The 14,788-nt window shown below is 34.5% G+C and overlaps 1 protein-coding gene across 6 annotated transcripts in view; it reads right to left on the bottom strand.

Moving 5' to 3' along the window:
• The window catches only part of LOC125228181 (carbohydrate-responsive element-binding protein), a 39,358-nt gene extending 24,724 nt beyond the window's left edge, over positions 1–14,634 (bottom strand). For all 6 annotated transcript variants that reach the window (XM_048132642.1, XM_048132640.1, XM_048132641.1 and 3 more), the window contains exons 1-6: positions 14,182–14,634; positions 12,117–12,223; positions 9,688–9,761; positions 6,017–6,142; positions 5,324–5,480; positions 1,805–1,900 (exon numbers count right to left, since the gene is read on the bottom strand). In XM_048132642.1, the coding sequence (XP_047988599.1) occupies positions 1,805–1,900; positions 5,324–5,480; positions 6,017–6,142; positions 9,688–9,761; positions 12,117–12,223; positions 14,182–14,540 (919 nt within the window). In that variant the 5' untranslated portion in view covers positions 14,541–14,634. The remainder of the gene's footprint in view (positions 1–1,804; positions 1,901–5,323; positions 5,481–6,016; positions 6,143–9,687; positions 9,762–12,116; positions 12,224–14,181) is intronic.
• Between the last annotated feature and the right edge of the window lie 154 nt (positions 14,635–14,788).

The following is a 14,788-nucleotide window of genomic DNA, read 5'->3' as shown; positions in this document are numbered from 1 at the left end:
ACTTATTTAAGGTCAAACCTGACCCTATACGGTTGAGTCACAGGTTATTTGTCAAATATTATCGTATTATGTTTATTTATTATATTTTGTTATTTTCTATTGATAGTAATCATGACACTGCATTTTACCGTTGTAAAAACAGCTGAACGCATTCAATTCATATCAGTGCTATATCATTGCATATATTTTATAGTCAAAACAAGTATAACCAATTGATTATTACAAAGCATGTTCAGAAAGGGATTTTAGTAAAAGTTTCATCGTTAACCCATTCAGGGCCAGCAACTCAGCCTATGAGTCATGGTGGAACAGTTCCGCAGGGCCGATGACTCGCATGTGAGTCCTGAATAAATTCTGATTTAAACATAAACAAAACGTAATATAACGTAATAATGTAAGTATAGTTTGAGCTAACAACCATTTTCATAAGGTAATAATGAAAAAAACATTCTAAACATGTTTTTTTAGTGAAATGGGGTCGAGAATATTCAAGTTTGGTTTACTATAAGTGTAATATAGTCAATATTCTGAAATTCGAGATACATACGTGTTCCAAGCAAATGGATGAATCCACATTTCAAAAATATTAATAATATATATATGCCTGAAGTTATAGACCCGACTCAAGGTATGGGTCACCGTGGCCTGGCGCTACTTGTAAAATCTACACATATTTTCATAGCACGCAAAAATAAACTTTATTGCATTGTTTTAAAGCTTATTTCATGACGAAATTCGTTGCAAATTGTACCATTTTACAACGGATAACTGTTTGGATGGCAGCAAGCAACATTTCTAAGAACCAAACTTATTACCATGCTATATTTTTTGTTTCATTACAAAAACAACAAAACGGCGGCTTAAACAGTCACAAACTAAATAGTAATTATTGTATTATCATAAAAGTGTGTGACAAATATTTACAAGACAAGTTTTTTTCTAAACATTTGCGTGGTGTTTATAACAGTTTTTAAGTGCTCTATTGTTTCTATTATAATGACGTTTACCAAAACAAAGATCATGACAGGCCACATGTAAGATTATCGGTGACACTTGGCCAATAAACAAAGAATGCACCTGAGCGGCGGCGGATTAAGCGGTCGTCTCATCTTTCACGTGGTATTTTTGACAAAAACTCAAGAAATTTAATATTAGGATGTATTTTAGAGTAATATGGGAAATTCTATTTAGTCATGATTTATTCGTTGGCGACTTTATACTCGTCGCAGTGCTCTTCAGTGATTTCGTATTTTGTGATTTTTGTGACCTTGGCTATGGATGACTAGAAATATACATAATCACGCGCTAAGTTGCGGAATTTCATTATAAATATTTTTTAAATACTTTTCTGAACCGTATTATTAATTAATTATATGAGAATAACAGCATCCTCTTGACAATCATATATTTCTAGTCAGACTATAAAATGTAAATTCTTACAAATAGCAACAAATTAGTAAATACATTTATTTTGAATATGAACAGAAAACAGTTGGTTCGTAAAAATGTTGCATAAGATAGTTCAACTGGCCGGATTCATAAGCGGCAATTTATTTTGCGTTCGCGCCAGGCCAGAGACCCATGAGCTGAGTCACGCGTTTTAGCTAAAAACGGTTTGTATGGTGGCCCGGCGTGATGTGTACGCTCGACAGTCCTTGGCCATGAATGGGTTAATGAGATAATTGTTATTATCTCTTCTGTATAGCCATATATTTTTGTTAAAAACTAATTTAAAAAAATTATAAGAAAATAATGTTCCTTACGGGCGCATAAAACTATTGGAGAGGTTCGAAAGATTACATACCTTGGAGAGGTTCCAATGTGTCCATAAAATCGTCAAGATTAGGTTGGAGTGGTCCTAAACTTGGCTGAATGAAATCTGCTAAACTGGCACCTCTTGCTGAAAGTATTAAACATCATTAAAACCTATGCTGATTATCTAACTGCGGCAAAGAAATAATGATGTGTGAAAATTAATTTATGGACAAGTTAAAAGTGCTCTAAAACTTAAGAGCATCTAGGGAGCCATCGAAATCTCTAAAAGTATCGAATCTCGTAATCTCGAATCTGATAAAAGACCCGGGTGTAATAGATCAATATGTTCTAGAAATACCCAGACTGTGACGAATTCTATACCTGTCACTGACAACGTAGTACATGAATATCCCCACAGATAGCGTTAGCAATTTATACATCACGCTTAGGGTCACTTGCACCACCCGCTTAACTCAAGGTTAGTGGGCTGTCAACTGTCAAACTTCCATATAAAATGGTGCAAGTGGCCCTTACAGAGTAAATAGATACTACGTACCTAAACAACTCCTAAACCAAATGTCAGTGGACTTCAAGTCTTCACGAACAACACCCGACAGCAGAGTTGTAATCTCTATGACCTCTGTTCTGCTCTCTCTGCAGGGCTAAGATGGACGGCTGTCTATTATTTGTCACCATGTCTGTCACGTTCTAATAAGTATGTTAAGTGCGAAAGTGCCGCATGATATGACAATACTTTAAAAGTCGATATAACGCTCGACATGTTTCGATCCATTTCCGAGCGTTATATCGACTTAAAATATATTGGAGTCTCCGGGAGTTTCATAGTTAAAAGTGACAAAAACCCGACCATGACGCGGCCACTGACTACCCACCGGTGGCGGCTGGTGAAAATTTCTGCTAGGCAACACTGAGCATAAATAAAGCTACCTTTACATTAGGTACTTTACTAGTAATCAATTTTAGGCAAGCCTGTGGGAATCGGCTTGTATGGATCAGCCGCGTACCCACACTAGTGATAAATTAAAGCGGTGTTTCAAAGCGGCAATACGCTTGGGAGCCGCTTCGCTCGTACGACGCGTGCGCGCCAGCCCCAACACCATCCTGGCCATGATTGCGGACAGACTGGACTGTCCGTACGGTCAACCAATTTGAATCCTAGGCCACTCTAGAACCCTGTCTCATTTAAACCATGTTCTATTTGCCATAAGAAGTCACATTGACGTTTACTGTGCAAAGGTTCTACAGTGGCCTAGGATTCAAATTGGTTGACTGTACATAGTGCACTGTATTGAACTTCACAAGAACGGTGTACCATTTAGTTAAGTTATTTATTGTATTATTACTTAAAAACAATGTTAGCGTTCTAAGTAATAACCAGTGATCGGGGATTTGGATGCCACACAGGGTGAATGACCTCAAACATTATGCTAATGTGGATATGCCGTGGGATTCCAGGCTTTATGTGGTTAGAAAAAGGACAATTTTTTATCATAATATTATGCCTACCTTTATATTATCAATTTATTGCTATTACGGGTCAGTGTTTTAAATGGACCTCAAATTATCTTTGTTATTACTGCTGAAAGTGCTGAATTTATTTTTCTTAATTCACTTACAATAAAATATGCGTATAAAAATTCACTTTATTATAGATAAATAAACTGATGCTGGATGCGGATGGCAATGGACCGACAAGCGTGGAGGAATGGAGAGGAGGCCTATGTCCGAAGACGGGCGCTTTAGAGGCTGCTATAGATAGATAGATAGATAAATAATTTAGTGCAAAATAACAGTCATTTTCTTAGTGACATAGAAAGTTAGACTTTTTATATTACACGTAAATAATACCTACATTTACAATTTCATTATTTTTATATAGTCATTCCTATTTCCCTATATCATAACCAACACTTGCTAAACTTGCTTATTCAATATCGTTTATTTTATAAATATTATTACCTACACAGGAATCGCTTTTAGTTTTCGACCGAGTTACTTGTAACCTTATTGTTTACTATCTTTTACCCGCGGCTTCGCCCGCGTAATAAAAGTATTCATTAAGATTTTCATTTGGATCCGTAGGGACCGTAGGTTTCTCTGTAGGTATATTTATCTGCGATTATTTCGATTGCACGTAATACTTTTGCTTGCAATGATTGTAGAAATATTACACATCGACCACAGCGTAGGTAATTCTATATACGCTGGGGAAACCTTTATAAACATCCCACATAGCCCGTATTTCGACACTATGATCGGTAAAAAGTACTTTTTTCTATTATCCCTTACAATTTTTTACATTTTGCTTATACTTATCGCAAACGTAATCTTCAAGCAAGCAAACAACGATCGTCTTAGAGCACATTGATTGTAAGAGACCGCCGACCAATTATCCGTATCCCTCTAACGATACCCGTATCCTTATCCGTATCCGTATCCCTATCGCTATCGCTATCGCTATCGCTATCGCTATCGCTATCGCTATCGCTATCGCTATCGCTATCGCTATCGCTAACGCTATCGCTATCGCTATCGCTGTCGCTATCGCTATCCCTATAGCTATCCCTATCGCTATCCCTATCGCTTTCCCTATCGCTATCCCTATCGCTATCACTATCGCTATCCCTATCCCTATCCCTATCCCTATCCCTTATCAAGATGTTTAATGATATAACACTTTAAGTTCTCGCGCATTGTACACATATTTAAAGTCACAACATACAGGTCGAACGCGATTAATTAACATTATTTTTACCTTTTTTCCCAACGTTTCGATTTAAAGTCACATACAGGTCGAACGCGATTAATTAACATTATTTTTACCTTTTTTCCCAACGTTTCGGCCAGGTTGCACTGGCCGTGGTCGCGGAAGACTGGCGTCCCAGCAAAATGTCACCGGAGATGTAAACAACACAAAACTACCCGATATTAATTTATATAAATGTTCGGGGTAGACAAATAAATATAATCTACCCGCTTTTAGTTAATGTTTATTTCCCACCATGTTTATTTTAAAGGTAATAATCGCGTTCGACCTGTATGTGACTTTAAATATATGTTTAATGATTTCTTATCAAGTGCTAAAATATAAAGTTTCATGGTTTTATCTTTTAAAATTAAGAAATACCATACAAACTTTCAACCTATTTTTCAACCCCTTCATCCCTTTTTTTCGAAATAAAAAGTAGCCTATGTTCTGTCTCAGGGTCTAAAGATTGTCTGTTCCAAATTTCATCAAAATCGGTTGCGTGGTTTAAGCGGGAAAGCGTAACAGACAGACAGACAGACAGACAGACAGACAGACAGACAGAGTTACTTTCGCATTTATAATATTAGTATGGATGAGCTACGGTAGTTGCTTACCATCAGGCGATTCGTCTGATCATTTGTCTACTAAGACAAAAGAAAAATTATCACGGGCCGGACGGCATATCCATATCACTGTTTCTACTTGATATCCCGTGGTGTGGCATCCAAATCCCCGATCACTGCTTATGAGCCATGAGCTTGAAATAAATGAAATTTAATTTAATAAATATGAAATTACCAATCTCCCTCGGGTCCGGGAAAGCAAACGGCTGATGACTGGAGATGGTGGAGAAGAGCGTGTCACTCATGAAGGTAAGGTAGTCCTCGTCCGTAAGCATGTTCGCCGCGAAGTCGCTGCACTGCGAGAACGACTCCACAGTGTCCATGTCCGATATCTGCAAGTTTCAGTAGTCAGTAGACCCACAATTTGATAGGAAATTTAAAAAACCGGCCAAGAGCGTGTCGGGCCACGCTCAGTACTAGGGTTCCGTAGTTTTCCGTATTTTTTTCAAAAACTACTAAACCTATCAAGTTCAAAACAATTTTCCTAGAAAGTCTTAATAAAGTTCTACTTTTGTGATTTTTTTCATATTTTTAAACATATGGTTCAAAAGTTAGAGGGGGGGGGCGCACTTTTTTTTCCTTTAGGAGCGATTATTTCCGAAAATATTAATATTATCAAAAAACCATCTTAGTAAACCCTTATTCATTTTTAAATACCTATCCAACAATATATCACACATTGGAGTTGGAATGAAAAAATATATCAGCCCCCACTTTACATGTAGGGGGTACCCTAATAAAACATTTTTTTCCATTTTTTATTTTTGCACTTTGTCGGCGTGATTGATATTGGTTGATATTGCCATTAATTGTCTGGAAAATAGTAATATGTTTTCTCAATATAATGCAGACTATTTCACATCCTTACCGCATCCTGGACGGAGGTGTCTCCTTTCCCCAGGAGACGCATTATATGAAACATTCGCCATTTTTTATATTCTGCTATAACTGCTTCAGCTCTACGTTTCCAGTACTTCCCTTCTAATATTGTTGTCTGGAACAAAAACATGAGTTTGAATTCATCTGCCTACTGCCCTGCTAAGCCTAATGTAAGTATCTCAAAATCGAATGATTTTGGAAATGGTCATCTACAATAGGCTAGTTAGAAATAAAGCACCACATAATTAGAAGAAAAATGTGGACAGTAATTATGTTTAAACATAATTTCTATTTAATAAGTCAAAGAGAAAAATATATAAAGTAAATGAATTGACCGTGGCGTCACTCCTCAGTATTTCATAATAATTCCATACTAGCAAATCGTTTTGACAGTTCTTAAAAAAAAATTTATTTTTAACAAGCAGAAACGTCTGCTAACGATTCTAAACATTTTTATATTAAAGGAAAAAATGGAAAAATTTACGCTTCCGGCGGGACTTGAACCCGCATCATTTGCAATCCGTGCAAGGCTCTTAACCAATTGAACTACGGAAGCCACGCCGGACATCGCAAATCTTTCCATGCCTCTCCTATGTACAAATGTATGTACCCCAAGACGTGTGTACATAGGAGAGGCATGGAAAGATTTGCGATGTCCGGCGTGGCTTTTATTTTATATTTTATTTTAAAATAGACTCCTTACTTTAATGACCTTGTTGTCGTTTGATTAAGTTAATGTTAGTTTTTTGGACACTTAGAGACCTTATACATCTCTGAGATTTTGATTATATTTTTAAACTTAATTTGTAACCTTGATTGGCCCTTATTTGTAAACTTGATTTGTTCTTTAATGATTGACAACTAGAGACTTGTACATCTCTTGAAATGTGTAATTTAGCTGTTCATTTTCTGTATTTTTTATTTTTTTTTTGTATTATTTGACAAAGGTTTTTACTTTTAAATATTTTAATTTTATAAAATTTGACTCTTGGAGACGCTATACATCTCCATGGATTATTTGATTAAGTATAATATTTTTACTTGTAATATTCAGTCTTTTACAACTATTGAAGTATTATAGATTTCTTTTATCTTTGTATCTGTTTGCACTTTCTTTATGTATTGATTATAGTTAGTAATAATATGACATTTAGAGACTTTATACATCTCTAATTCTATATCAGTGTATAGCTACTTTGCTTATGATTAATATTTTTAGTTAATATTTCTATTAATTTCATTTGTTTAACTTTAATGAATACTCTGTAATGTTGACATGTAAAAGTGCCCCCGTGGCCTATTTGCTGAATAAATGATTTTGTATTTTGTATTTTGCTTCCGTAGCTCAATTGGTTAAGAGCCTTGCACGGATTGCAAATGATGCGGGTTCAAGTCCCGCCGGAAGCGTAAATTTTTCCATTTTTTCCTTTAATATAAAAATGTTTAGAATCGTTAGCAGACGTTTCTGCTTGTTAAAAATAAATTTAGTATGGGTTAGCACATTGTTACTGGTGAATTCTCAATATAACTTGAGACTCCAGTGCCGTACAAGATGTAATAGTCTGTCGGTAGATGGCGCTAGACGTCACCCCAAGACGTGTGTACATAGGAGAGGCATGGAAAGATTTGCGATGTCCGGCGTGGCTTCCGTAGCTCAATTGGTTAAGAGCCTTGCACGGATTGCAAATGATGCGGGTTCAAGTCCCGCCGGAAGCGTAAATTTTTCCATTTTTTCCTTTAATATAAAAAAGTTCTTAAAAAGAAGCTGATTTGTCTATAGTAGGAAACTCGCCTATTAGGTACTGAGGTATAATTATGGATTGTTTTTGAGATATTGCTGAAAGTTTATGTTTATTTATTTTTTCCTCCTTGCATTATCCCTTGCTATTCGCCCCACTCTCAGGAGAGAAAAGTATATAATATATGTTTATTGTATACAAAAAAACAACCGTGTGGTAACAACCATGTGACTCAGTCGTTCGACCAACGATATAATTAAATAGATACTTAAACAATGTTGTACATATTGGTTGAATGACAGTCACATATTTTTTGTTTACATTATTTTATTATCGGCATGGAATACATATAAATAGATTTTAACATTTGATTCAACAATTAATTCAGAAATGGGCTTTGAGCTATTTCCGATTCTGATACATGTGAGAATTACGTATCCATGCGTGTATCATACAACGTTTTATAGTACACTAGCTTTTCCCCGCGGCTTTGCTCGCGTTAAATTTGAAAATTGTTGAATGCTCCATACAAAATCCACCCCCATTTTAGGGAAGAGGGGTATTAGAAAGAGACATAAAGTAGCCTATGTCACTCTCCATCCCTTTAACTATCTGCACCTTCCCATTTATTTATTATAAAATATGGATAAATGTCACTTGAAATTTTTGACACGAGTAGTTACATAATGTCAAAAAAGCCAAAAATAATAAACCTTCGAATTCAGATTTCTTATCGAATTGCAATAATCTAAACATCCAAATTATAAACAAATCAATTATTTTTGTAGTCGGTACCAGACCTGTTCGTCGCCTTGCTATTTCCTGTTTGCCCCACCCAACCATACGCAGGCTGGCCCCGACTCCAAAAATAATTGATTTGTTTATAATTTGGATGTTTAGATTATTGCAATTCGATAAGAAATCTGAATTCGAAGGTTTATTATATTTGGCTTTTTAGTTTTTCCGTGTTTTGTAACACGCTTTTTTTGAAGGCGGTTTTATTTTTTGTTAAAAAGTTAATTTATTTGTTGATTTTTAGTGGTTCCTAGTGATATTATTATGTATCAGTCCGAATATATGTACAGTAGTGAAAGAATTGTCCTTTAACTCCTAACCATTGAGGAGTTGACCTTCCATCATCAGCTCAGCCACATAAAATTATTACCATCAGACGCAAATACTGGTGTACCTTTGAAAAATACACAAAAAACATTACATGTGCCTATAACATTTGAAGAGTTCCCTCGATTTCTCCAAGATCCCATCATCAGACCCCGACTTGGTGCCAATGGGACCATCTCGGGGTTATACCCGTTCGATCAAAAAAAAATTTTGAAAATCGGTCCACGATTCTCGGAGATATCGAGTAACATACATAAAAAAAAAAAAAAAAAAAAAAAAAAAAAAAAAAAAAAAAAACATTCAGTCGAATTGAGAACCTCCTCCTTTTTTGAAGTCGGTTAAAAATGTACTTAATGTCATAAAATAGCACCAGGTGGTTTAACACAACTTGCGCTGTCGCCCGCGAATCCATACTTGAAGTCGCGCTTGATGTATGGACTCGCGCGCGACAACGCAAGTTGTGCTAAACCGCCAGATGTAATCTGTAATATTCAGAGATAGGACGGATTTGCGACATTCTTAGTGACTTACGTCATTTTAATGACTTTTAGTATGAGATGACGCACAAAAATCCGATCTCTGGTAATAGTACATTACGGTACAAGTGCGGAAAAGAGGAAGTTCTAAATGAGTGGTGATTAATTCGACACGAGTTACGAATTTCCTTTTATCACGTTTATTATACAACGTTTTTCAGTACATATGGCCTTTCCAAGTTCGTCATAGGTACATTAAGTAAGTACCATTTTAACGCACTACTGCCATAAAATAGCCGCACATGTACTGAAAACCATATTACCTCTGGCTTAACATGAGTGTCCACGTCCAGCGGCGACGCGAACTGGCACACCAGCGTATTTTGTTTCTTAATAACTGCAAACATAAATAAAAGTTACTTTAACCCCCGCATTACATACCAATGAAGTATCAATAATAATTTGAGCTACAAAAGTTTATCACAAATTACAATTCCCCCATTCTCTTCGTCACCGTTATGATGTTCAAGACATGGCATATACAATCTATGTAAATAAGCATAATTAACGAAAACTCCCATAACAATTTGAATCTTCTGAAATCGAAAATAAGATTCATAATTGAATAACCTGTTCAGTAAAATTCGTAGTTTTCGAAGTATTTGGCCGATATCAAAAGGTAGCTGTATGTTATGCTGTGTGGTATGAGATAAACCGGTAATCACATTTTACACGCGGGACGAAGCCCCATTGGCTGAGATCTTTGGCGCAGGCGCTACGGATGTGAACTTAAGATAAGCTGCAAATAATTGTAATTGGGCCAATCAACTTCTCTTATATCTTGTTGCGATGGTTAAACTTTGTATGTGATTTTAAGAATATATCGACTAATTTGCATGAAAGTTGCAATTTGAAAGTTTTTAACAATATCCCTTTAGAATTAAGATTGTTGTCTAAAAATCTATTTCTACGTAAACTTCGACATTGGCTGATCGACAAATGTTTTTATAACCTTAATGAATTTTTTAATAACTAATTTTTTAATAACTAATTTTTATATTGATTGACATGTTAAATATTACTCATTGCCCTGGTAATGCATTAATTTATTTTGGCATGTTGTAACATTTTGTGACATAAGTATTATAATTTAACAGTATGGCGTTGGCGTTGTACTATATCGTCTCTACTTGTAAATATGTAGTCGTAAGTCAATTTTCTAGTCAATAATAAAAATTTGCATGCCTACACCCTCGGCGAAATGTGACGATCAAAATAATGCATGTTTACCTACCACCTAATCTAATGTACCACATTTCTTGCAAATAAAATATTTCAATATTTCAATTTCATGCAATTTGAACAGAAGCACGTGTTGTCTGAAAAACTAAAAATTTCACGTATCACTTTAACTACCTACAGGTTCTGAAACTACATAAATTATTTGCAGACACTTTATAATTATAAAGAAGCACACTTAGAGCTTAATTGTAAATAAACATGATTTCGTGGGTGGTACAACTATTTTTGTGTGTACTTGCTACAAAGCCGCAATTTGGCATTAGTAAAAAAGTGTGTGTTTTTTTCACCTTATTTAAAACCAATATAAACTCAGTTATCACAACTAGGACAACTAGGATGTAAAAACACAACAAAATACTTAAGTGACCAATGAGATTGCACAGTGCACACTTTCAAGCAAACCTACATCCTCTTTGGTCGTGATTCTCAGCATTGAGGGAACGAGGAAGAAGACAACCTCTTTGACCACTGTTTTATGTACTTATAGTGGATTTTCATATTTTTTTCACAAGTTTGTTTACATTGATAATTATAGAGTATTTAATGATATGGGTGTGTTAATGTCTAAAGTTTATACTCCATGTGTGTTAGGCTCCGTGCTGCACACACTCTTAACTCCGACCACAGAATATATAATAGTACAAGTACAGAAGGCCCACTGCTTTGATGTTCACGAAATGCCGCCTTTTTAAATGCCTACAAAATTCTAACAAAGAAACGAGTTAACTATGCATTATTAGCCATTCAACACGTGGACATTGCATATGAACCTTAAAAAAACTCGCGACGTAAAGTAACAATAGAAAGTGCGAACGTGCGTTCCGTGAGAACGCGCACCACCCCTGATTAGGCCGCGAACTCGCGGCCGCCAGCATGTACTTGTAGCGCGGCGATACAATCGCGGAGTGAGCCGCCCCTGCTCCGACGGAAGATCAGTACTAGCCCAGCCATTTTTATGTTCATTGTACAGTCAGCAGGGTTCGAAAATATCCGATATTTATAATAAATATCAAATATCGGATATTTATGATATATATCGGATATATATCAACTTTAATATATATCCATTTTGTATGGAAGACATATTATTATTTTGTTGCACTATTTATGAATACAACTTTAGATAAGGAAAATTCTACTAAAAACATAATATTTAGTAAAAAAATCAGTAACAAACACAATAAAACTATATTTTTAACAATGTTACATTTTTTAAAACCATGTTTGTATAAGTATTGCAATATTTATAAACAAATGATAAATATTGGATATTTATATCCATTGATATATATCGTCGAACACCGCTGGATATATATCCGATATATATCGGATATATATCTTGATATATATCCATTGATATATATCCTCGAACCCTGACAGTCAGTTCTTGTTTTGCTGCTTAGTTTGCCACAAATAACATGATAACAATAAAAATCAAGTGAGTACTCACACTGCATGTGCCAGCATCTCCATATGACGTTGTTCAATCTGATCTTATCCTTCCACCGAAGTTTTATACCTTTGAAACGATTCCATTTAGGTGAAGTTAGTTTTTGTCTGGGAAACAAATTATTCCAAATACATATAAAAATATTAACAAAATCACCATGCTCTTCTGAACTTTACGCGTGTGTTCCCGTCACAAATTGAATAATTCTTTACTCCTACATAACTTAACAATAAATGTTCTACAACTCGTAAGAAACATTTTGACTTGAAAAGAATTGAAAACAAACATTATAAAGAGTATAATTGTCCCTGTAAGGATAGTGGCAAATGTACAGTCGATCAGAGAATACTGTAGTAGTAATATAAAGTAAGAAGATTAAATATGTAGTGTGTTATCAGAATTACTATCAATAAGTGATCTTAAGCTTAATACAAATAGCAGACTTGATAAGGAGGTATACTTTTATCTTATCTGGTAAAGATCAGTTCAAATACAGGTGGAAAGCAAATTGCAAGCACAACTACTATATTTGCCATATGAATATATTAAGTAAATGTAATGTTCTCTAGAAAAAGATACCACATTTTTGCTTACCATAGGGACGAAATTTTATTGTATCTTTATATGAATTACCCATCCTTATAATTAAGCACCTTATGCTTGAAAATGCCACAAATTTAAGTAATCGTAATGAAATATTCCAAAAACATTTTTTAAACATTGTTGTAGGAAAAGTACACAATCTTTAAAGCAAACATGACACATATAATTTATGAACATACATCGGGGTTTTGGGAGCGGGAATGAATTCGTGTATTTATAACTCTGTTTATAGTAACTTGAATTACTGAAATATAGATTAAACTATGTATCTGGCTCCAAATGTACCTAGAAATGTTAAAGTAATGTCTGTTGTTCATCATTTTCACCCTTTTTAGGCTAGTGTAAATCATTCCCGCTCCCAAAACCCCGATGTATGTTTATGAACCTCTAAAGAGAGAATTATAGAAAAATTATATGTTTTCTGTCACTATGCCGCCTATCATTTGTACTGTAAGGTTTTTTTGTGTTGTCGATTTGAAATAAGTAAATGTAAAATACTTAATAGGTTCTACACGAGTCTGCTGGAATTTAATTAATACAAAGATAAAATCTACATTTTTATATCAAAAGAAACAAATGAACATGTAAAACAGTTCAGATCAGTTAATTTGCACATATGATATCAGAGGGGCAGCAATTAAGTTAAAGCTGACTTTTTTTTTATAAAATGCTGTTCTTAATCTCATTTTGTGTTAAAGGTGCATACACATCATCATGTGCGGAACAAATAAATAATTATATTAATATTCAGAAAATGGTTCAACTGAATATTTAATAATAATATGCATAATTACATACTTGTAAATTCCAGCATTCAATTACTTTAGGTATTAATGTTCTAACTTTATCATGTCTATTTAAACAAACAAGTATGTAATTAGTAAATAACTAATAAAAAATAGGAAGTAAGAAGACTAATGCAAGATAAACTAGACCTAAAGTTCATCAGAAATAAAGGTTATAATAGCCGCATTATATAAATAAAAACATTAGATAAATTGCTTCTTAAGTAATTATGATGGCAAATCAAGAATACAATTATTGCTATGTGAAGATATATTTTGTAATCAGTGCCAAATGATTTATAGAAACTTTAATTGTTTATAAACTTGTTCATAGTACATAAATATAATCAATCCAGTTATCTGAGTATGTGACCTGTGTCTTTGGTGCAGACTATGATGACCTCTTGTTATCTTTGCAAGCTTATATTATAACCAATGGAAGTATACTTGTTTCCCTATTTTTTGTTAAAAATTGTATTGAAATTTGACTTAAATTTTACAATAAATTGTAGATAAGTTTGGACTACCCATTATTTATCTGAAATATACTCTTAGAACTAACATCAAGGACATTTCTACAAAAATAAAAGAAAGGGAAATCATTGCTTCTTATTGGAATGTACCACATAAAGCACTATTATTCTTATCTTCCATTTAATTAATAAATATAATCATACCTGTAGGCCAAAGTCATACATTTAAATAACTTTGTAAGGGATATCTCAATGGAAAGCTGTTGATGTTGTTTACTATCTTCTTTATCAAACAAGGAGGGAGGTTCTTTGGACCCTGGAACCGTGTACGTCGCCACCACCGACACCTTTTGAACATTTTGTTCTTCGTCTGGTACAGGCACGGCCAAATCATCGAAATCATCTTGGGCCTCTGCTTCAAAGTGCGACACCATGAAATGACCAGAATGTATAGTCTCCTTCCCTGTTCGCGCCTGCATCTTCTCTATGTGTGGCATTGTTTCCCCACCGTCGTTCATAAGTCCAGTTAGGAACGCGTTTTTTTGTTCAATTATTCTCTTCATGAATGCCTATCAACTTTTAGATTTAGACATATTTTTACTTATCACTCACTCACAAATTCACATTGTTTTTTTCCATCTGACTGACAGACTAATAACGTAATGTTGCCAATGATTATAAATATTTTCCAGTATATATACAGCATGCTGCTAAGGTGAAAAAATGTAATTATGAAAAATAAAATCTACTTCTATGTGCTTATGTTTGTTTTGTAAGATTAGCAGATTAGCACATTCAATCATAGTAATTA

Source organism: Leguminivora glycinivorella, chromosome 7 (genome assembly GCF_023078275.1).
Source record: "Leguminivora glycinivorella isolate SPB_JAAS2020 chromosome 7, LegGlyc_1.1, whole genome shotgun sequence".
NCBI lineage: Eukaryota > Metazoa > Arthropoda > Insecta > Lepidoptera > Tortricidae > Leguminivora > Leguminivora glycinivorella.
Note: the sequence above shows the minus strand (reverse complement) of the source record. Positions and strands in the feature narration are given on the sequence as shown.